Source organism: Magnolia sinica, chromosome 7 (assembly GCF_029962835.1).
Source record: "Magnolia sinica isolate HGM2019 chromosome 7, MsV1, whole genome shotgun sequence".
Lineage (NCBI taxonomy): Eukaryota > Viridiplantae > Streptophyta > Magnoliopsida > Magnoliales > Magnoliaceae > Magnolia > Magnolia sinica.
In genome coordinates this window covers 48962407-48987362 of record NC_080579.1, presented here as the reverse complement: position 1 = coordinate 48987362, position 24956 = coordinate 48962407, and the positions used below count along the sequence as shown (strand labels likewise).

General features: G+C 40.5%; 1 protein-coding gene across 1 annotated transcript; it reads left to right on the top strand.

The window, feature by feature from the left end:
• Window positions 1-1343: 1343 nt before the first annotated feature.
• On the top strand, window positions 1344-4234 carry LOC131251333 (MYB31 transcription factor31-like). The gene is made up of 2 exons (XM_058252017.1): window positions 1344-1643; window positions 3696-4234. Exons 1-2 carry the CDS (start codon window positions 1381-1383, stop codon window positions 4123-4125), a joined length of 693 nt encoding a protein of 230 aa, XP_058108000.1. The 5' UTR covers window positions 1344-1380; the 3' UTR covers window positions 4126-4234.
• The last annotated feature ends 20722 nt before the right edge of the window (window positions 4235-24956 follow it).

Below are 24956 nucleotides of genomic sequence, written 5' to 3'. Positions count from 1 at the left end.
AGTTCAGATGTACTATTATCAATGGATGATCTGCTGCTGCTGGATGGTCAGCAAGGTGGACCGTGCTTGATAGACGGCAAGGTTGTCCTAATTGTGGACAGCGTGAATAAACTCATATAGCAGGTGGGCCATAAACAGGGGAGGGAGAGAGAAAGAGAGAAAGGGAGAGAGGGAGAAGCACTCACCTCGAGATCTCTCCTTCCTCCATCCGCCAATGCATGATAGAGTCCCAAAGGGACAATTTCAATGGTTGAGATGAGCTTAGGATGGTGGGATTGGGTTGTAGAAAGGTGGGCCACACTACTCTCTCCCATGGAAGCCATGGACGTGAGTTGCTCCCATGGAGCTTGGGAGAAATGAGAGAGAGAGAGAGAGATGATGGGAGAGAAGGATGGTGAGTGATGTAAGAGAGAGGGAGAGATGGGTGTGATGGGTGAAAAGGTGAGTGATGGGTGTACTTTGTGTAAGAGAGTGTTGACTTTAGGGGTTGCTTGGGGATGGGGTGATGTGTACCTGACATGAGGTGTGATTGATGGGATTGACGAGACATGATTTGAAATCTTTCTTAAGTTTGCAAATGCGCGACGTTTTTCTTGAACTGAACGTGGGCCCACATCTCCTGGCCAAAGTATCGCCTCGGCACACGAAATGCGGCATCGGAACCGCGGCGACGGCGCGGTCGCAAGGATACAAGTCTCGGTTCGAGTCGACTCAGATATAAGGGACACGACTCAGGACCGCGCGCAAATGTCGATAATAGGTCGAGGGTTGCCGAAATTCGACCGGGAGTACCGTGGAAGCCTACGGAACGGTACGGTATAGAATACGGGTCTTACACCTACCCCAAAATCTTATATGATATGTCGAAAAACTCATTCAAATTTGTGAAATATAGCTGTTTTAATGTTTCGATGGTCTTGATCATTTCTGCCTCCGATCAGGCGTTCTCTGGTCCATCTCTTCCATGAAAATGTCCGTGACCTGCTCTACATCAAGAAGCGATGCATTTGATGGGGTGCGATTGGTCATTTCGTGGTTGGATGGGGAGTCCATAGTTCACACCAAACAAAAAAGGCCAACATGGATATTTTTGGTACATGGGCCATCCTGGCTGGACACCATGACATCAACATTTTGGATCACTGAAACATGGTCACAAGATGTCCTTGTGGCCATTCTATAATACATACTATCATCATATGATGATGTAATATCAAGTGAAAGGCCACCAGCCAGTCACCAAAAATCCTCCCACCAAATCGCTTCTAGAAGGAAGGAAAAAAGAAAAAGGCCCAGTCAAACGCCTATAAATCTCCGTTGTCTAAGCTGTGCTGAGAGAGAGAGAGAGAGAGAGAGAGAGAGAGAGAGAGAGAGGGTGCCATGGGCAGGTCTCCATGCTGTGAGAAAGCACACACAAACAAGGGGGCATGGACCAAGGAAGAAGACGAACGGCTCATTGCCTACATCCGTGCTCATGGTGAGGGATGCTGGCGCTCCCTACCGAAAGCGGCGGGCCTGCTACGTTGTGGCAAGAGCTGTAGGCTCCGTTGGATCAACTACCTCCGCCCCGATCTCAAGCGAGGCAACTTCACCGATGAAGAGGACGAGCTCATCATTAAGCTCCATAGCCTTCTCGGTAACAAGTATGCTGCCCCATATTTTAATTCTCCTCCTATTTTTATTAAAACTTTTGTGGATATTTGAAACCCTAGTATTTTTCCCGTGTCTCTAAATCAAAGTCGATTATTATTAAGAGGTGAGGTTTTACTATACAGTGATACAGCTATATTTTCAGATATATCGGTCTCGTAGTTGCTTGCAAGTCTTTTACTACTATGGTACAGACCAATTCATCCATGTTCTTGGACTTCACCGGCAGAAATTCTAAGTCATTGCTCGGCCAATACAATTATCCAAGCAGTATTTCACATTTACATACAGTGGTGTAATGATATTCTCACATGTAGCGGTGAACCCACTTAATTCCATGTTAGGGAATATTGAAAACTTAATTTGGAAAAGAAATTGACTTCCATATATGCATACTTTTCTCTTATTTGAGAATATATATATATATATATGTCTGTGTATGTGTGGAAGTTGGTTCATGATTCCAAGGTTTTACTAAAGAAAAATGTGGATTTTAAATAAAAAAAAAAAAAAAAAAAAAACCAACCGTTCAAAATGCAGGCTTCGGACAGTCAGCTTTTGCTGCTTGACTATTGACCTCTCAAGTTTTTGAGATGAAATGCACTACCAACCAAGTAACAAAATCATGTTTGGGTTCCGCTGTTTCTTTTTCTTTCTTCTTTTTGTTCCCTCTAAGATTCCATGCTAATTTTTCATATCCCCGCTTTGGATTCTCTATCCAAACAAGCCCATTCCGAGTCCTTGGCTGGTCTATATGATAATCAGACAACTTTTTCACGTATGCTGGTGTCTCAGCTGCTTACACTTTAATTTTTTATTTTTTAAAAAAAGAAAAGAAAAAAGAAAAGAAGAGAAGAAACGAAAAAGAAGCTGCTTACACTTCTGCTACTACTAGTAGAGCCCAATAATCTATATTCTTAGATTACAATCTGGGTATATTTTAACATTCTGTGGTACAATGGTTTTTTACATGTTATTGCATCTTAGCTCCCAACACTTCCTTTAATACGGTAAAGGAGTCTAATTCATCTATCTTTGATTTGGTAAAGCTGATGGGAATCGTCTACAACACCTATTTTATGTTGTACATAAAACACTCAAGCTCTTTGGGCCCACCATAATGTATATGGAATGCCCCGTACTCATATCTATTTAGGCTCACCGTCTTGTATATGAGAAAGACACTCCGTCCATCATGTGCATTCCTCAATTATATTCATGGGATTGAAAATAAGTCAAATCCACAACTCAGGAGGGCTAAATCACATAATGGGGATGGGAAGCCAACCATAGCTTTGTCTGCGGGGTCACTATTGTGTATGTATTTCGCCTTATATTTTACGTTCTGCCTAGAACTGCTGTTGTAGATGATCTTGGTCCTTGAAGAAAAGCCTAATTCATTTACTTCCTTAGATTCTACTCTTTTCGGATGATTCACCTTTGTCCAAAAGCTAGGGTAATGCGCCAATTTTCTTATAGAGAATTGTCCTGATGCTCATGTATTCTCTACCTACCCACTAGTGTTGGTTTCGGATAGATGTTTTCTTTTTTATGTTCTTTAAATGGTCATTGGAGTTTTTTTTTGGGAGCATGGCATAAGTTATTTAAGCTCCGCGCGTACTGCAGGATTCCACGTGGCTTCTCAGGCAATATGAGAAATGAAGAACTATTTTCATGTATATTTCTACAATGATATTTTGACTGTTCCTTTTTTTTTTTTGGGTAAAAGGTAGATTAGTCCCACCAAGGTGTATGTTGAATGAAACAAGATGGTAGACATCACCTAACACAATCAGATCCCTTTAAAAATGTTATACAAATATCCTTTGCCCTCTGTACGAAACATGAAGGTGTCGTATCTGCATTATCTAGAATCAAATTCATATATATTCTTAAATATCAGCTTGAGCCCTGGCTCGGTCAATAAAATAATCAAGGCGATGTTTTTACATGTGCTGCTATCCTATTTACCACTACATCATTTTCTACTGTAGCTACACCTAACTTTTTTCTTTTCTTTCCTTTTCTTTTCTTTCTGTGGAAAGATGGTCACTGATAGCAGGACGGCTACCAGGGAGAACTGATAACGAAATCAAGAACTATTGGAACACCCATATCAGGAGAAAGCTATTGAGTCGAGGAGTGGACCCATCTACCCATCAGCCAATCCACGACCACCCAATTTCAGACATCACCATCTCTTTCACCAAAGAAGAGGAGAAAGACGTTGGATTCAGCCACCTGGACGATAAGATCAAGGGCCAAGAAACGCCCCACCGGTGTCCGGACCTCAACCTTGAACTGTGCATCAGCCAACCTTCTTATCAACAACAACCTCCAGAGCCCTTGAAGAGTGGGAGAAGCCTTTGTTTCTCCTGCAGCTTGGGCTTGCAAGAGAGCAAGGATTGCAGTTGTAATAGCTTCTTAGGCCAACAAACAGGGGTGTTGGATTACAGAAGCCTGGAAATGAAGTGAAATGGAATTCGAATGTATGCAATTGAAATGTGCCAATGACACCTATTTTCTCTTTCTTATTTTTATGCAATTATTGGCATATAACCAAAGTGGACAGCATATTATCTCATCTATATTCGTCAAATTCATGTAAAGCAAGGCTTGGCCGACCATTGAAGTTGTTGATGCTGAAATCTGGTCGATCCTGTCCACTCCTTGCGAGCCCGTTAGGGGGCGCCAGTTGTGGGCGGGGACCCTCCGATGCCTAAGTTAGGGTAGGTTCACTGTAAGAGTTGTAGAATCAAGGTAGTTATGCACACCTTGTTCCATGGTGGGGGTCTATTTATAAGCCCTCTGGGTCACTTACGAGTTAGAATCGATTTTTTGGATATGCTGGAGGGATCCCGTATTCAATATGGATCTTCTATCGAATATCTCTCCGATCATGCCTCGATTGGCGTAATATTTAGTTGAGATCTTGATAGACAGTCCTACTTACATACGACATAGGATTCTCTCCATCATTTTGGGGACGAGGTCGATATTTGAGGCAGAGGTCAATATTTGAGGCAAAAGTCGAGCTCGGTACCGAGGCCGAGGTCAAGGTTGGTACTCGGGGCTCAGATTGGCATCCGAGGCCGAGGTTGGCATCTGGGGCCTAGGTCAGCACCAAGGCCGAGGTCGAGGTTGACCTTCGAGGTCAGTGGTTGAGGCCAACCTTCAAGGTCGGTGGTCATGCTTGGTAATCAAAGTCAAGATTTGTGGTCGCCACTCGGGCTGGTCTCGGAGGTTGGGTTGGTACCTAAGGTCAGGTCGGTACCTTGTCCTTTCTTATGGGGCTTCATTTGAAAACGGCCTTGCTACGCCCCTGCGATCAAGTCAGTTCTATTTTACCCATAACAGTTTCCCCCTACTTCCGAGCGCTATCTCTAAGAGCTCAGTAAGTAAGTAGCCTTGGATTGACGTGCAAGGGCGATCTTAATCTTGTGAAAGGTTAGCTCGCCCAATGAGCACTTCCTTATATTATCACCTAACATTTAATGTGGGAGAGGGAAGGACAACGCATGCCGTTGGGATCGAGTAAGATATGATGGCGATGATCCGTGCGAGGAGGTGTGCGTAGAACGGCTCCACTTCGTCTCTAGATGATTTGCAAACAGACACTTGTCCCTACCTCGATAGTGGGGCCTAGCAACAATCCTTGAGTTGCCACGTGGATATGAACGTTCGTCAATGCGCCTTTTCACATCTAAGCATTGAATGTGCACATTCAATTCTACTACTCTGGAAGCCTTATAAATACAAAGGGGTTGCCCTCATTTCTTCTACTTGCTGGCTCTATGTTTTCTATGTTGATTGCTCCTCCCCTTTTTTGCTTTTCTTCTCACCGGATCTGGTCATTAGGAGATTTCCTATAAGTTTTCTTCTTCGCACTTTCAGCCATGCACCTTCCTCTTCGACTTTCCCTAGTTATTCTCCTTCCTTTCTCTCCTTAAATGTCGTTAAAAGGTTCTGGGAGGGCATCAATGTCATGGGCTTTTCATAGGGAATACATATTTGAAAGTGTGGAATCTCAGTTAGGAGCCTTCTCGAGCAAATCATCTCCTGGGATGGTAGCCTCTGGAGGAAGGAGTCGCATTTGCTCCAGCAAGGTTGACTTCTATGTCTGCTGGGGTCCTCCTTTGGAGGTGGGCCCCTTTAGATCGAGACTTCAAAGAGCATAACTGGCCTCCATCTAATCAGGGTTCCATATCCCTGACTCTGTTGTGCTACGTCCCCTTGAGATCGAGGAACTGCCAGTCCATCATCGCGAGGGGGAAGTGGCCATCTATCTTGTTGTCCTTCAATGCGGTCTGTGGTTGCCCTTCCACCACATTGTGCGGGAAGTCACACACCGCCTTAGGCTTGCCCCAGGTCAGTTAATCCCTAATGTTTAGCAGGTTATTTTTGGTACTTATATCATGTGGCATCATCTTGGGCATGTCGAGCTCATCATAAATGAGCTTCTGTACTTGTATAGAGATAAGGGCATCCCAAGTGCTCGGGACTGGTATTATTTCTCTTCCTGGCCGAATCAGGGCCAAACCCTTATTACCGATAACCCTTCCTCTAACAAAGGCTGGAAGGACAAGTGGTTTTTTGCATTAGGGGAGTGGGAGGCCCTAACAGCGGAGTTAGGTGGATTATGTTCTTGGGTTCCCACTAGGTTCGCTTTCTCAGGTCGAAATTCCCAAACTGCAGTCTTGATCATTTGCTTTGTTCGTAGGTTTGATCTCTTTTTGCTAACTCTTGTCATGCTTTCCAGCAAATCTTCCTTAGAGGCAGCTAGATTTGTCCCAGTTACAGCTCTACCAGGTCAGACTCGCGAAGGAGCGAGATCTGGCTAAAAGGAATTGAAGGAGGCTGATCACTCATTCCCTTCTGCATCAGGTCGACATATCAATTACTGAGCCCGCAGGTATGTTGTAGTTAATCAGCTTTTCATTTTTATACTTTGACTAATGCTTTTTTCCTTTGTAACATATTGCTATTAACTTTATGTCTGTTCAGAAATAGCAGATCGCCCTTGCCCGAAGAGGTTGAGGCTTCCCTTCACAACAGATCTGGAAAGGCTGAGGAGAGTTGCTAGGAGGGACACTCCTTTGTCCTTGACTCGTTGGGTCAAGGATGGTGACAACAATGCAGGGCTTGAACCAAAAGACCCTTTTATTAAGCAGCTGGGGCCGGCAGAGGGGGCCACAAGTGGAGGGGCCGGTGTGGCTCAGGGAGCCCCACAAGCAAGCAAGCTCGGGAGGCCCCTCCTTCGGAGATGGCTCCATGGGAGATCATTGATTTGGAATCTTCCCCAACAAGAGCCGAGGAAGGCTCGGCCAAGGACATTGTAGTCATCGGGTACTCGGAGGTGGAGGTAGGAGGGACCTCGTGTTGCCAAGCTCTTGAGGTGGGAGCATTTAGGTTAAGGTTTCCCGTGTCTCTCCCTCAACACATGGCGGTTCTGACTCATTGGAATAATTGGAACGTGACCGGGAGGAGATCGGAATGATACTGTTTTTGTAGCTGGAGCCCCTATTAGTTGGGGTAGCGTCCATGTTGATCAACCCCCCCCCCCCCCCCCCCCTCTTCTTTTCTGGATTTGTTGTTTTATATTTACTAACTGTGTTTGCTTGTTCTTTACTATGTTAGGGCATTACCGGGGTCCTCATCACCCGTCGTGCATTTTATGAGATGAGGAGTCGCCTCGAGGAGGTGAGTCGGAGGCTCGAGGCCACGAGGGACGAGCTTGAAGTCGTGGCAACAACTAAGGATGCGACCAGTGTCTAGGTAGAGTCCCTTCAAGAGGCTTTGAGAGCTTCCGAGGTGGAGAAGGCCACCATTACTTCTCTGTTAGTTGAGGAAAGGGGCTAGAGGGCTGAGCTGGCAAGCCAAGGAGAGGAGGAAAGGTCTCACTTGGCCGAGGCAGAGGCCAAACTAGTGGAGGTCAAGGCTTTGATCCTTATCATACAGGCAATGAAAATGGATGTGTACAAGGCTTCGAGGGAACGGACCGTCAAGTTGGATGCTATCTTCAACCTCGATTTCTAGTAATGCCGGGATGATGTACAATAGAGATACCCAGACCTTGATTTGTGTTATCTGGATGATGAGGCTCCCAAAGGTCCTGCCGCTGCTGAAGCCGAGGCTGACTAGACCCCCGGGAATAGGCAGACCTTCCCCCCTCTTCTATATGTATCTTCCATTTTCCTAGTATGCTCATTTTGATTTTGTAATGGAAAAAGATATGTTTTTTTTTCTATTTTTTGCCCTTGTGATTGAAAGCGTGGTTGGTTATATATGGTCTTTCTATACCAAGCACATAGGATTAGTAAATCGGGTGAAGTAGCTACTATAGGCGGGTCGTGCGCTCGGTAGATAGAATGTGTTAAGGAGGGAACTTTCTTCCCTTTAATCAATAGGGGTTCCCAGTAGGCAATCATTTAGTTCCAGTGGTCTAGATAGTGCAAGAAATTTTCTTCCCCTTGACTAGGAGAAGTTCTTTTATTGTTAAATTTATAAGTTGTGAGCATAGTAGAAAAAGAGTAGTAGGAGTATAAAGAGCATATTCTCCCCTTCTTTGAAGGAGGGAGGTTGCTTGTAGCCAACAATAAGTAGCGGTGGCCGAATCGGGCTGGTTAAGCATAGTCGCAGTACCTGTAGAATTTGTGGGAATCCCTCCGGGATAGTAGATCGTTAGGTGCTCGACGTTCCACGGATAGGGTAAGGGTTTCCCATTCTTGTCTTCTAGTTGTGACGTTCTCAGTCGTGTTGCGCTTGTCACCCTGCAGGATCCCTCCTAGCTCGACCCTATGTTGATAAGTGGCAACCCTCAGCTGCGCTTTCTCCCTTTAACCCTTGAGAAGGTCAAGACTCATAGTCATCTGCTTGGCATTTTCGTTTGGGTTGAATGAATCGATGCATGCCATCTGCATTTCAACATCGACCGGTATCATGACCTCTATGCCAAAGGTAAGAGAGAATGAAGATTCTCCAGTCGAGGTCCGAGTTGTTGTTCGATATGCCCAGAGGATGTGTGGCAACTTGTCGATTCAGGCTCCTTTGGATTTCTTGAGCTTTTTTTTGAGATAGTTCTTTATGATCTTATTGATTGCTTCCACTTACCCATTGGCCTGAGGGTGCCGAGGTGACAAGAAGTTGTTGTGGATGACAAGTTTTTCATACAGTCCTCGGAAGTAATCATTGTCGAACTACTTACCATTATTGGTAGCGATTGTGTGCAGGATACCATAGTTGTAGATGGTGTTCTTCTAGATACTTTCTTTAGCCTTCTGCTGGGTAGTCTTGGCGAGTAGCTCGACTTCAACCCACTTAGGAAAGTGGTCAACAACTACGACAATCCCCCCTCCCCCCCCCCTTAGGGGTCTTATGATATCGACGCCCCACTATGAGAAGGGCTAGGGGCCAGTGATCGGGGTCAAATTCTTGGGTGGTTGATGAGATATTATGGCAAATCGCTGGCACTTATCACATCTCCTGGCATATTGCTTTACGTCCTCATGGATGGTCGACCTATAATACCCTTGCCAAATTACCTTATGGGCTAGTGCTCCTCCACCCAAGTGATTGCCACAGATGCCTTTATGGATCTCTTTTAGGACGTACTCGGCTTCCTCAGGTCAAAGGCATCTCAAGTATGGTAGTAAAAATCCCCTATTATAAAGGACGTCATCTCGTATAATGGTTTATCGAGCCGCCCTTTTCGAATTCTTCGTGCTTCGAGTTTTTCATCAGGCAATTTGTTCCATTTGAGGTAGCCCATAATCGGGTCCATCCAACTCAGCGACGGGGTTATTGGGAGTGCTTCCTTTGGGTCAGGGTAGTCAACATTGGGTTTGGGTAGGAATTCGATTGGGACTGCCTTGGTGATATCATCGTCAGCTATTGCGACTAAATTTGCCAGAGCATCTGCTTAGGAGTTTTCTGCTCAGGAGAACAAAGTGACTTCGCATTTTTTAAACTCGCCAGTGAGCTCTCTTGCCTTTTATATGTAAGTAATCATGTTTTTCCCTCTGGCTTGGTATTCTATGACGACCTGGTTGATGATAAATTGGGAATCACTGTGGACCTTCAAGGCTCGAGCTCCCATGGTCTTGGCTAGCCCAGTCCGGCGAGGAGTGCCTCATACTCTACCTCGTTTTTAGAGGTCAAGAACCCAAATCTTAGGGTGTATTATATGCAAGTCTAGTCAGGCGCTATGAGGAATATTCCCACCTCACTACCCTTTGAATTTGAAAATCCATCAACGTGGAGAATCCATTCCTGTGGATTGGCTTCTTTCTCGTTCTCGATATTCGATGAGGATCCAACATTGGTGAACTCAGCAAGGAAGTCGGCCATAACTTGTCCTTTGATCACAACTCGAGGTCGGTATATGACGTCAAACTCACTGATCTCAATCGCCCACTTTGTCAATCTCCTCGATACCTCAGGTTTTTAGAGTACTTGGTGGAGTGATTGGTATGTTAGAATGATGATGGTGTGAGCCTGGAAGTATGGTCGGAGATGTCGTGATGACATGATCAAGGAAAGTGCCAGCTTTTCTATGTTAAGGTACCTAGTCTCAGCATGAACCATGGCTTTGCTAACGTAATACATGGGAAGTTGTTTATTTTTGATTTCTCGTACCAAATTCGAACTGACCGTGGTGGTCAAGACAACCAAGTAAAGTAGCAGAGGTGGGCTTAGAGAGTAATGGGGGTGACCCTAGATACTCCATGAGCTGTTGAAAGGCTTGGTCACAGTCATCCATCCAGATCAGCTTCAATTTTTCCTTCAATTGTCGAAATAACGGCAGACACTTATCTGTGACTTGAAGACAAATTTGTCAAGGGTTGTAATCCTTCCCATGAGGTACTGAATTTCTTTTGTATTTTTAGGTGAGTTCATTTCCAATAACGCTTGGATCTTGTCGGGGTTTACTTCCATTCTCCTTTGATTAAATAAGATGTAAATGAACTTCCCTGAGTTTACCCCAAAGGCACATTTGTTTGGATTCAGTCTTATTTGGTACTTCCTCAGGATGGCGAACATCTCCTCAAGGTTAGTTGCATGATCTGTTGCTTTCGTGCTCTTAACCAACATGCTGTCGACGTAAACTTCTATAGTGCGCCCAATTTACTTAGCGAACATTTTGTTGACAAGGCGTTGGTATGTCGCTCCTGTATTTTTTTGCTCGAAGGGCATGCCCTTGTAGCAATAGAGTCCTTTGTCTATGGTGAAGGCTGTCTTTTGCTTGTCCATGAAGTTGAAGAGCTTATGTCTGACAATAATATCGACGAGTTGGTCAATCCTTGGGAGAGGGAAACTATCTTTTGGACATGCTTTATTTAGGTCGGTGTAATCAACACATGCTCGGCATTTTCTGTTGGATTTTTTCACCAACAAAACGTTCACTGGCCAATAAGGACATTAGATTTCCCTAATAAATCCGGCCTCGAGGAGCTTGCAGACCTCCTCACCAATTGTCGTGTATCGTTCTGGGTTGAATGTGCATCATTTTTACCTTACGGGCCTATGGTCAGGATCGACGTTTAGCATGTGATCATCACTTTTGAGTCTATGCTGGGCATGTCCCGGTGGGACTAGGAAAAGATGTCAGCATGGTAGTTTAGTAGGTCAATGATCTTGTCTCTCTGTTCTAGTGCTAAAAACGAACCGACATGAACCATGTAGGTTGGGTCAATTTCACAGAGGGACACAGTGACGAGGTCCTCCACTAGAGATCTCTTCTTGGCAAACTCTTCTCGCGGGTCCAGAGAGGTGATGGTCATAGTCTGTTGTTGCAGTTTTTCTCTGAGTGTTGTCGAGTAGCATTGTCTGGCTTCATGTTGGTTGTCCCTGACTTGGCCGACACCCTAATCAGTCGGGAACTTCATCGCAAGATGATATGTGGACACTGTTGCTCACATGGCGTCGAGGGATGGTTGTCCCAAAATTACGTTATAAATAGAGAGGCAATCGACCATAAGGAAGTTGATCATGGTGGTCATTTGGTTAGGTCCTTCTCCAGTGGTTACGAGTAACAATATACTTCCTTTAGAGGTGATCTTCTCCCCCGCAAATCCAAGCAAGGGGGTGCGTATAGGCCGTAACCTAGATCTTTCAATGCCCATTTTATTAAAGGCGGTGGTGAGTAGGATGTAAGTCAAGTTGTCGGTGTCTACGAGGATGCGATGCACTTTGTGGTTGGCTATGGTCATGGTGACTACCAAGGCATCATCATGTGGGTGGTGGATTCCTCAGTCATCTTCCTCTGTGAAGTTCAAGCTATAGGAGTGTTGCATTTAGTGGAGTGTACGAGAAAATCCAGCTTTTCGTGTATCTCCATGAGCATTTTCTTGGGTGTTGCATTTAGTGGAGTGTACGAGCGAATCTGACTTTTCGATCGTCAACTTGGGTGCTGACCTCTGCTTAGATCATCTTCTTTTTTCTTTTTCTTTTTTTTCTATTAATGGTGAGTGGCTCCATTTCTTCCTTTCTCTTCCTCTCCTTAGCTGATCTACCATACTCTGAGTGGCTTTCTATGAGCTAAAAAGTTCCTCAGTATTCGAGTACTTCAATGCTCAGTTACGGAGGTTGGCTTGCCAATTGAGAAGAGAAAGTTCCCTTCCCTTAGATCGGATATCATGGAGGACAATGCTATATAGTCAAAGTGGTCATCCACCTGCACTTCTTCCTCGTTGAAGAGGATGATATAGTCTTTTACCAGCTCATCTTCCATTTGCGTGATAGTGAGGAGGTGAGTTGAAGGCTTCCTCTCGTCTTTCTCACTAATGAACTGCGTAATGAAGGTCTTGCTTAGATGGGTGAAAGAGCTAATAGACTTTAGGTTCAGCTACCTATATCATTTCCATGCCACCCTTAATAAATTCATCGAGAATGCTCGGCACATTACAGGGCCCGAGGCACCGTGAAGCTCCATCAGCCTCTGAAAGACTTGTGGTGTTTGGTCGGGGCCCCGGATTTGGAGTAAGGAGTGATCTGGGGCATTCAGAATCTGGACGGGAGCTTAGATTTCATGATGTCCTTAATAAATGGGGCTTCAGCTTCTTTTAACATGGCTTCGATGGAGGTCGGGGCCCGGGCTTGGCAGGCTTCCTGAATGTCGCCAAGCTAGCCTTAGATCTCTTTGAGATCTGCCTCCCATAGGACCTCTCTTTCTGCAATGACTTCAAGGGCCTTCCCATGCCTCCTTTTCTCTAGGGTGTGGTGTAGGTTAGAGTCTGTGAGCATGGTCGTTCTTACAATATGAATGGGGACTTGACCATGTTACCCCAGTCACTGCTTCATTATGTACGAGTCATGAGGTACCTGAGGAGGCCGGGACATCTCGGTTGCTGCCCTTGCTTTCATGCCTTGGCGGAGGAGCGATTGTTGCCTCTCTAATATCCACATTATCCAGTCTACATTGCTAGATAGGGCCTCGACCTGATTCTCCAATGAGATGAGCTGACCGCCTTGTTGTGTAGCTTTTGTGCAATCACTACAGGAGGAGGGTTAGTGTGGTGTTTCGAATGCAGGTCTTGAGGATCCTCGGGCTATTCATCTGGTGCAGGGATTGGTGTTCTCCCTTTAGCCATCACAAGATGGGTAGAGGGAAGGTATTCGAGTAGCTTGGAATAGGATAGGGGATTCTAAGCGGCTTTACTATCGATTCCTACAGACGGCGCCGAACTGTTGATGCTAAAATATGGTCGATCGTGTCCGCTCCATGTGAGCCTGCTAGGTACCTACAAATGAATGGAGACAAGGAGACACTGGGGGCATTGGTTGTAGTCATGGACCCTCTAATGCCAAAGTCAAGGTCGCCTCACTATAAGCATTGTAGAATCAGGGTAGTTGTGCATACATTGTTCCATGGTCGAGGTCTATTTATAAGCCCTTTGGGTCATTACGTGTTAGGGTCAATTTTCTAGATACGCTGGAGGGATCCTGTATTCAATGTGGATCTTCTCTTGAATATCTCTCCGATTGTGCCTCAATTGGCATGATCTTCGACTGAGATCTCACTAGACAATCATGCTCACATATAACGCGAGATTCTCACAATCATTCTGAAGATGAGGTCGATATTTGAGGCCAAGGTCGAGCTAGTTATTAAGGCCAAGGTCAAGGTCAGTACTCAGGGCTTAGATTGACATCTGAGGTTGAGGTCGGCATCTGGGGTCTAGGTCCCTACCCGAGGCCAAGGTTGAGGTTGACCTTCGAGGTCAGTGGTCAAGGCCGACCTTCAAGGTAGGTGGTCGAGCTTAGACTTGACCTTTCTTATAGGGCTTCCTTTAAAAACGGCCTCGCTACGCCCTTACGACCAGGTCAGATCTATTTTACCCATAACAGAAGTCATTATAGAACAGTCGAATGGCCATTGTCGTGAAAAGATTCTTTTGTTTCTTTTCTTTCAATCTTTCTTATTTAATAAATGGACCGTTATAACACATTTTATTAACCAAAGTTGCAGTACCGTGTCATTTTAATGGTTTAGCTATTGCTCTTTATAAAAATAAGAAAAAAAAAATTGAAAATGATATAGTAGCTCATGATTCAGAATATCATTTGCAACATGTGTTATGATCATGTGAGGTTACCACCCTACATTTTCGATAGAACACATTCTGGAGGTTTGCTAATTCCACACATGTACACATCCACGTGGCATAAGTGCAAATATGAAACATCATATATGGGATTAAAGCATTCTATAAAGTTATAAATAATGTTTATTGTTGTTAGATGTCTTAAATCAATTTAGCAATAGAGCCTTTCGATGCTATTGAGCACTGTTTGATGCCATTGAGCACAACTACTCAATCCCATCAAAGAAATTAGGAATTTCTCTAATTGGTTTCTAGACTATTTGGGTGCTTGTTCGATGCCATCGAGATTAGTCCTGATGTCATCAAGAGATTAGTCTCGATGCCATCGAAACTTAAGTTCGAATCCATTGAAACTTAAGTTCAATGTCAATGAGACCCATCGAAGTGCAATCGAGAAAATTCAATTTTCCATGTTTGTCTCTGGACTATTTTGGTGTTAGTTCGATGCCATCAAAGTGAGGTTTGATGTCATTGATGGTCTGTCGGTGAGATCAAAATCCCATCGAAGGTCTCATCAAATGTATCGCAGATTTTACGTTGATTTGCATATTTGTTGAATTTGTTTATGATTTTGTTTGGGATTCTTCCCATGGCTATAAATATGGGTGGAAATCAGAATTAGGTATATATAGAGCTTTTTCAAATTGTTCATAGGGTTTCAAGGGTGTAGCTTGGGGTGATTTGAGGCTTGTTCGAATCGGGTATTCTCTAAACTCTTGTAATTTATACTTTCATAGTGATTAATTGTCGCTTTATGCCATAGTTTTTTTTTTCCCGGAAGGGTTTTTCCATGTTAAAATTGGTGTGTTTGCATTGTGCTTGATTGGTGCGATTAGAATACTTTGCTTGATTCATCTTTGTGTGCTTCCACGGTTCCCCAATAAGTGGTGTCAATGCTAACGTTGGGGCACATGCTTGAATATGAAAGTGAGTATTAATGGTCATCAATCCTAAGTATGATGTTGTTTCTACAAGAAACGAATGTATTCGTGATTGAGACATCTTATTGAATAATAACAAAAAAAAAATGAAAGAGCAATCACTATCGAATTTTATTGATTTTGGAATTCATGTATATCCTCGTATTTCCCTTGATTCTAATACAAAGTGTGTTTAATGAATATAGAAATCATAAATGGAAATAATTCATACGATAATTCCGGCAGCATTCTTGTTCATGGTATGTTTCCCCTGATGACAAAGGAGTTGTGCGGATTAGAAGATCATTTATTCCCTTCTAACACACTTAGAATATAATTGTAGATGATGATCCCGAAAGAATGATTGAACTTCATGGGGAATTTCCATTTATGAAAGACTCCAAAGTATGCAACATACATATCGAAGCTTGTAATTCACTGTGTGTGCAACAGGGGTGTTGTGCACCGCACAATACACCCCTATTGTGCATGACACAATAGGAATTCTTCTTACACACTTTTCTTCTTCTTCTTCACCCACAAAATACCTAGGAGAAGTCTTAGATCTTTTTCTGACTTTTCTTGAAGCTCTATGATTGCGAATCCATCAAATGAATGGGAGGATGGGTATTTATAGGCAATCACACGTGTGAACCCTCATTTTTGCACAACTATTTCTTATTACGTGGGTGTACATAATGTCATTGCACGCCTGTGCAAATGGCCATATTTTGATTCATGCAGCAACATGTATTTTGTGCTGCGCAAAACGCCATATCTGATCCACGCAACAGTATGTATTGCGTGTCGTGCAATAGACCTTTATTGTATTAGTAAGAATTCTTCTCATTTCTTTACTAACTACTATATGTTTTCATTATTCCTTTTCTATCTAAATTTTGCACCCCAATCGATGCCCCCTTGATCCTTTTTTTATCCAAAAAATCACTTCTTACAAATCAATTGTGCGCCCGATCTTGTAATTGCACTATCAGATCCACGTAATGGGATTCAGGTCCGATTTGGCTATATAAGCCAGAATTTGTTCCTCTTCAGTCACTTGACCATTTCGAGGAAGCTCTTGCATGCAACCTGTCTTCCTTGCAACAGAATCCCTTTGCACAAAAACCCATCCACTCAAAAGTCCCTGTACACAATATCATCCATTGAGCAATTAGTTGCCCGCGTACTAGGTCTCTGCTACTGCAGAATTTTTTAAGTATCCAGATTCTACCAAAATTTTCATGAAATCCGTCAATAATTCAAATTAAGAGAGATTGAATTCCTTCTTAAGAGCAAGCCACCCTCTCAGCATTCAGAATCTTCGATCCCTCAATCACACTCGGCTGAAAACCATCCTAAGAAAAGAATGTAGGTTACTACTAAGTATCCATCTTTTTTCAAGGAACCAGTCCTCTCAACGGCCAACTTGTCTATACAATCTAGACTTCTCGTTTAATGCATTTGAGCTTGTATGGATAAGACATGAGAGAACGGGAAGTTGAGGTGGGTAGGTAGCCAATTGTTGAGGGTCAAATATTGCATATTATCCCCCATTTATATCTTGGTTTTATGAACATGATAATGCTTAATGTTCTATTTTACTCATGTTTGTGTTGCAAGGTGAATTTAAGAGCTGTGATTGAAAAGGGTGCTAAAAGCATGAATTTGATGCTCAAGAATCACCAAAGCAAAGGATGGATCTTAGGAGACGAAGATTGAAGAATTTACATGCCAAAGATCTAAGAAAATCAAGTGAGGAATAAAGAGAATCAAAGATTTGAAGTAAAAAAAAAGAATCCTAAAATCGTCCTAAAAAAACATATTCTGAAATTCTGGATCATTTTTTGAAATTGCGCAGAGTGAAGTCTATTTTGAGAAACTGCGTAGATTGAAGCCTATTTTAGTAAACTGCGTAAATTTAAGGCGGTTTCTAGAGTTTTCCAACTAGGTGCGAAAGTTGGAATTTCAAAACTATAAAAAGGACTCCTTAGGATGTTCTTACATATCTTCTAGGGTTTAAGGAGTGGAGTACAAGGGTGGAGAAATCGTCGTCAAGAGTTTTTCTTCTTCCTTAGTTCTTTTCATGTTTTTCTTAAGAGACTTTGGTCCAATCATGTTTATGGTTGACTAAACTTCTTAGATAGGGCTAAAAGGTGAAGCTTGTAACATGATGGGATGTTTCTATTGCTTTGATTCATGTTTATGTTGAACTCCAAGGATTCTAATTTGATATTTAAGGAACACTTTTAGTTTTTAATAGTTTATTGTGACTCAAATTACAGTAGATCTGCAATAGCTTTGAGTATATTCTTTTCCTGATTTGAGATTGTGAAATTAGTAAGTCCTGTTGTTCACCATCGTCCCTTGGGCATGGTAGGATGATGGAATCCTTCCTAATTTTCACAATTCTCCTGCTTTGAGATTGTGGGATTGGTAAATCATGTTATTTGCCATTGTCTCATGTGCATGGTTTGGTAATGGAATCTCTGGCAATTATCATGGTTCTCCTTCATTGAGAATTAGGTCAATGGAAGTTCGGATTTAGTTTTATTGATATGTTTTTCAATTGGATAGGATATGACTCAAATTCTAATTGTGTTACTTAAATCAAGCAAGAGGGCTCCCTCATCACTACAAGTGGATCCTTAATACCCTAATTCCCACCTTTAAATTCTTAGTTTTAAATACTCTATTCACAATTACTCTCTCAAATACTTCAGAATTAGTTTCACATCTTTTTCTAGTTCTACTTCTAGTTAATTTCAGAAACGTACAAGTTTCAGTCCTTATGGATTCGACCTCAGTCTTACTGAGAGTATTACTACATCACGACCCTATACTTAGGGTTGTGAACAAGTTTTTGGCACCGTTGTCGGGGATTGACAGTTGCATTTTCTGGATTTAATTAGTTTTGAAATTAGGTTAAGATTAGGATTTATTTACTTTCTATTTTTAGGTTAGAGTTCTTTCCAATTTGTTTCTAGAAACTAACTTTTCTTTCTATTTCAAAACTAACTTCTTTTTTTCTATTTCCAGATTTAAAAACTTTCCTAATTTATTTTTAGAAACTAACTTTTCTTTCTATTTATAGATTTAGAAACTTTTCTAATTTATTTTTAGAAACTAACTTTTCTTTCTATTTTCAGATTTAGAAACTTTCCTAATTTGTTTTTAGAAACTAACTTTTCTTTCTATTTCCATATTTAGAAACTTTCCTAATTTGTTTTTAAAAACTAACTTTTCTTTATATTTTCAGATTTAGAAACTTTCCTAAGTTGCTTTTAGAAATTAACTTTTCTTTCTATTTCCAAATTTAGAAACTTTCCTAATTTGTTTTTAGAAACTAACTTTCTTTTTTTATTTTCAGATTTAGAAACTTTTCTAATTTGTGTTTAGAAACTAACTTTTCTTTCTATTTTCAGATTTAGAAACTTTCCTAATTTGTTTTTAGAAACTAACTTTTCTTTCTATTTTCAGATTTATAAATTTTTCTAATTTGTTTTTACAAACTAACTTTTCTTTGTATTTCTAGATTTAGAAGCTTTCCTTATTTATTTTTTAGAAACTCATTTTTTTTTTTAGAAACTAATTTTTTTTTTTTAAGACTAACTTTTTGTTTTGTTTTTAGGTTAGGGTTATTTTTTTTTTTTAAATTTTTAGAAACTAACATTGTTTTTTATTTTGTAGGATCCTAACATAGAACTTTCCAAACTGGTAAACTCCTTCTAACTTCTCCTCTACTTACTTTCCATATTGTTGTAGGAATTTTCTTTTATTCTATTTTAGGATTAAGTTCAGGATTAAGGTTTCACCATGTATATGCAAGAGGGGGAACGTCAATATACTGAGCTAGTTTTAGAAAATGCAAGAAATTGTGAATGGCTATCAGAAGATTATGTTAAGAAACAACTTATGTCTCAAAAATTTTCTGAAACCATCATTGAGAACCAACCAGAATACAATGCTCCACCGGTTAAGAAGTCCTTACGCGATCATTGGCAGGAGAATAATTACATCCCACAGATTAAGAAAATAGTACGTGATTGTTGGGGTTATCATAATTATGGGAGTGAGAACTATTATTACCCATCAGACAAGAAGAAAACAATGAGAGATTATATTATGGGTGATAATATGTACCAACAACCATTAGACTCTCCCACCTACGACCCGTACGACTATGATCATTGGAAACATCAACATTGGAGAGATGAACCAATAATTAATTATAATGACTATTCTCTTGGATCCCCTACCTTTGAAATCTAACCAGAAATAATCCAAGAAGATTCACGTTTAAATTTCACGGACTATCAAGAACAATTCAACCAACTTGTTGCAGGCATGATGAAATCATTGAAAGTGATTGAATTGCACCTCGATAAGGTTGAAAAGGCTAGGTTATCACAATCTCAACCCAATCTAGAAACATAATGCGAGGAAAGTGATCCTAACTCACTTGTGGAGAGTACTGAAATTGAGAATGAAGAGTTGGATTGTGTTAATGAGCATACGACTCAATTTTCTAAAGAGTCAATCTCGATGAATGTCCAAATGAATGATCAAGAGACATGGGTATCTTTCAAAGATAATGAAACTAAGATGCTCCAGTCATACGACATACTTGACTTTAATGAGGAGGAAGATGCTAGTTTATTCGAGCCTCAACTCAACACAGGAAAACAATGTGAGGAACTTGATCTCATCCCACTTATGAACTATACTGAATTGGAAGATGATAAGTATTGGGATGAGAATCATGAGTTTACAGCCCAAGATTCACTGAATCAATTTCAGTTATGATTCAGGAAAGTGATTACGAGATACAAGACATTGTCGACCATAATGATCTACTCCACCCATCTGACACGTTTGATTTACATGTGGAGGAAGAGTCCCTTCCAAGTGAACTGCATGACTCTTTTGAGGCGTGTGTAGACCACTCCCTTAATTTAGATTATAATATGATTAAGGTGATGGACAAGTTGCCTGAAATGACTTGGAGTTTGAAACCACTTAGTTAAGGCCACCTTCTGAGCCATCAACACTTGACGATATAATGCCTCTACTGAGTAGTAACAATGAATGGAGTCTTCACATCAATATGCCTACTGATCCACTATCTGTCTATGCAGGGCAGGGTGAGATGTATCCAATGACAATTGACTCTCACCAAGGTGAAGAGCGAGAGATCATGTTTCCCTTTATTCTAAGAGAAGACGAAGGAATCATTGGGCATATCATCACAGACTTCAATGTGAAAAATGAGCTTCTCTCAACTGACTATCTCAACTATCTGAAAGATCGCTTGGCATATTTTGTAGATTCAAATGTCCCATGATAAAAGAAATAATAGATGCCTTGCAAAACAATACCTTAGTGGTTGTTACTAACCGAGAGAACCCTTATTCTAAAGCCCCTCCTTCCACAGATCTTGAATGTTTACCATTAAGGGAGGAGGAGCTGAAAGTTGAACTGAAGCCTGAAACTTCAGAATATATTTTGATTACATCACCTACTGAGAATTTCTTTGAATTTTATCTACTTGTAGTATCTGATTCACCATGTTGCGCTAACTCTGAAACTTTCTCTGTCTCAGGTGAATCATATGTACTTTGGACACCTCAGGAGATTAAAAGGAAACTTTATACTGAGGTCTACAAATTTCTCTAGAAAATCATGCTCCAGGGCATCCAAGCCTATTACAAAAAGGACTTTTGGATGATCTTGTTACGAAACTACTGAGAAATTTATCAAGATACTGGCTGGAGGAGGAACCTTGCGGCTTGACTAAGTAGCTTTCCCCTATTTTCCTGGTTAGGTTTATTGCTTTTAAAAAATTTAGAATTATGATAGTTTGCTTTTCACTGTTTAGGATAGTTTATTTTTTGTTGTTTAGGAAAGTTTGCTTTATAATAGTTTAATTCTTGTGCTAACCCATCTTCACATTGAGATATTTTGAAAAAACAAAAACCTTAGAATTCCTTCTTTAGGTACTACCTTTCCACCACTTCCCTTTTCTTTTCATTGCCTCATTTGCATTACATGCATATTTCTTTTACATTGAAGACAATGTAGATTTTAAGTTTGGGATGGGAGATTAGGTTACCTAATCACTTGTTCTCCTAGCCTTTGAGAAAAAATTTTGAATAAAAAAGTGCAAAAAAATGGATTTTAAAAAAAAATAGAAGTATAAGATGCTTAATGTTGATGATTTATATCCCTTGGATTCAGTTAATTAGAGATTTTAAAGTTAAGTTCGAGTTATTAATCCATGAGTAGAAGTTTTAAACATTGATCGAGTCATGCTTTCACATGCCACATCTAGCAGTCACATTAAAGCTTCAGTCAATATTGAATTGTTAACTTGGTGATTATTTAGCATGAAAGGAACCCACCTAGGGAATTTGTCCATCATATTTAAATAATAATAATAATAATACCCAGCTAAAAAATAGTTGTCTTCGAAAAGGACATCTATTAAATATCTTTAAAAAGGTTGACATAATGTGAAAGCCATCAATTAAAAAATTAAAAGCTGGAGGAATAAAAGAGGGAATTAAAAGATGAACTGTAAGGCAAGTTTCGGTTTAAGTTTTGGTTGTCCTAAATGCTCTTTTAATTATCAATGTTATCATGAAAGTGAAGAATTGAAACTTCACCCATGGAACTCAATGTTTGGAATTGTTCTAATTGGAGGATTAACGCTTTGAACTTGATTATGAAACTTACCGAGTGCTAGAGTTTAGGAGAAGGTAATTCACAAATTGATGTATTTTAGAATTCTATTATCTGGATTGTTTTTTTTTTTTAAATCACTTGGGCTTATAGAAATTATCATATAGTTCTTAAAATATTTTTTGCATACTTTGCTCGAGACTAGAAAAATGCTAGTTAGGAATTATGTCGTCAAATATTGCATATTATCCCCCATTTGTATCCTGGTTTTATGAATATGATAATGCTTAATGTTCTATTTTACTCATGTTTGTGTTGCAAGGTAAATTTAAGAGCTTGGATAGAAAGGGGTGCTAAAAGCATAGATTTGATGTTCAAGAATCACCAAGGCAAGGGATGGATCTTAGGAGACTAAGATTGAAGAATTCACATGCCAAAGATCTAAGAAAACTAAGTGAGAAATGAAGAGAATCAAAGATTTGGAGTGAAGAAAAGGAATCCTGAAATCATCCTGAAAAAGCATACTCTAAAACTCTGGGTCATTTTGTGAAATTGTGTAGAGTGAAGTCTATTTTGAAAAACCGTGAAGAGTAAAGTCTATTTAAGAAATTGCGTAAATTTGAGGTGGTTTTTAGAGTTTTCCAACTAGGTGCGAAAGTTGGAGTTCCAAAACTATAAATAGGACTCCCTAAGATGTTCCCAAGCATCTTTTAGGGTTTAAGGAGTGGAGCAAAAGGGTGGAGAAGCCGTCGCCAAGAGTTTTTCTTCTTCTTCTTTAGTTGTTTTCACATTTTTGTTAAGAAACTTTAGTCTAATCATGTTTATGGTTGGCTAAACCTCTTAGCTAGGGCTAAGAGGTGAAGCTTGTAGCTTGATGGGATGTTTCTGTTGCTTTAATTCATGTTTATGTTGAACTTCATGGATTCTAATTTGATATTTAAGGAATACTTTCAGTTTTTAATAGTTTGTTGTGACTCAAATTACAGTAGATCTGCAATAGCTTTGAGTATCATCTTTTCTTGATTTGAGGTTGTGAAATTAGTAAGTCCTGTTGTTCACAATCATCCCTTAGGCATGGTAGGGTGATGGAATCCTTGCCAATTATCATAGTTCTCCTTCATTGAGAATTAGGTCAATGGATGTTCAGATTTAGTTTTATTGATATATTTTCTAATTGGATAGGATATGACTCCAATTCTAATTATGTTACTTGAATCAAGCAAGAGGGCTCCCTGATCACTACAAGTGAATTCTTGGCACCCTAGTTCCCACCTTTAAATTATTAGTTTTAATTACTCTATTCACAATTACTCTCTCAAATACTTCAGAATTAGTTTCACATCTTCTTCTAGTTTTACTTCTAGTTAATTTCAGAAACATGCAAGTTTCAGTCCTTACGGATTCAACCTAGGTCTTATCGAGATTATTACTACATCACGACCCTACACTTAGGGTTGTGAACAGCCATCTCCTCACAAACATATTATATGTATACATTCATTACATATAGAGAGTTTCTCGCATCCAATTGGTTGGATTGCTAATTTACCATCCAACATATGATATTTCTCATCTTATCATGTTTGTGTGACATCTAACCCGTCCAAATGCAAAAATCAACTTATTCCAACCATTAGGTGGGTCACACCATAAAAAAATAATGGATACTCATTGATATCATCAATAAATATTAGTTTTTTCAACCTTATCCATTTAATGGGTTGATTTTTGAACTAGGGTTTCCTTTTTAGTGGAGCCAACCTATTAAATGGCTCGGATTTTAAGTAGACATAAGAGGCTCGGACTTATGATGCCTGAACTGGCACACATACATATAATCTACACACATGCAGTTAATGGTCTTAAGTCCAAATCATTGGACCACATGATACAATGCACCCAGTAGATAACTTCCAACCTATTAAGTGCATGTTTGATCCAACCCGTAGTATAGGTTGGCCCCACCACGAGGATCACCTAATGCAATGACTATTTTTGTCTATTCATCATGTACGATAAACCATAAAAACAATATTATCTACCCATGAATAATACAAGCGCGGTCCACTTGATGAGTGGATACAACTTATTTTCGTACAAGGTGATTGTTGGGGAATCGCGGAAGCGTGCAGAGAAGAATCAAGCAAAGTATCCACAATCGTACAACCAAGTCCAAATATAAACAATCCAAATTTTATGTGGAAAAACCCTTGTCAGGAAAAAAAAACCACAGTACAAAGAGACGAGTATGTACTATGAAAGCTGAAATTATAAGAGATAGAGTGTTACTGATTTGAATAAGCCTTAAATCTACTTCACAAGCCCTAGCTATGCCCTTGAAATCCTTAGGAATGAATTAAAAAGCCCTCTCAATACCCTAATCCAGATTACACCCAATATATATGCTAGTACAATTGGAATAGGAAACAAATTCCGCACTTACACAATTCTGCGGGCATCTTCAATGGGACCATCGATGCTATCAACGACCCTCGATGTCATCAAACTTACTTTGATGACATCAGTAGCAACACTAAAATGTTCTAGTGACCAACATGGGATTTTCTAGATTTTCTCGATGGAATCGAGCATCGGTCGATGGTATCAACCTCTGCTCTATGGACAAATTTAAGACATCAACAATAATCTCACCATGTCTTCAATCTTATTAATCATAGCTCCTATCCTCATCTCTAATTTTTCCTTCTATCATAGCTTCATTATCGCTTCTTGTACACACTTCGTCTTCCATTTTACGCCTTTGCCAACACTAAAGAAGTTGCACATAACTTGAACTTCTCTATAGGAACCACCTTAGTAAGTATGACAGCCGGATTTATGCTTGTGTGAATCTTTGATAAAGCCACGTCTCCTTCCTCAAGCATCTGTTGAATAAAATGGTGACTCACATCAATATATTTAGTACGTGAGTGATAAACTGAATTCTTAGCCAAATTAATTGCACTTTTGCTGTCACAATTGACTAGCACCGCCTCCTACTGAAGCCCCAACGGATTTATCATTCCTTTAAACCAAACACTTTCCTTGAAGCTTCTGTCATTGTCATATACTCAACTTCGGTTGTGGAAAGAGTCATCACAGA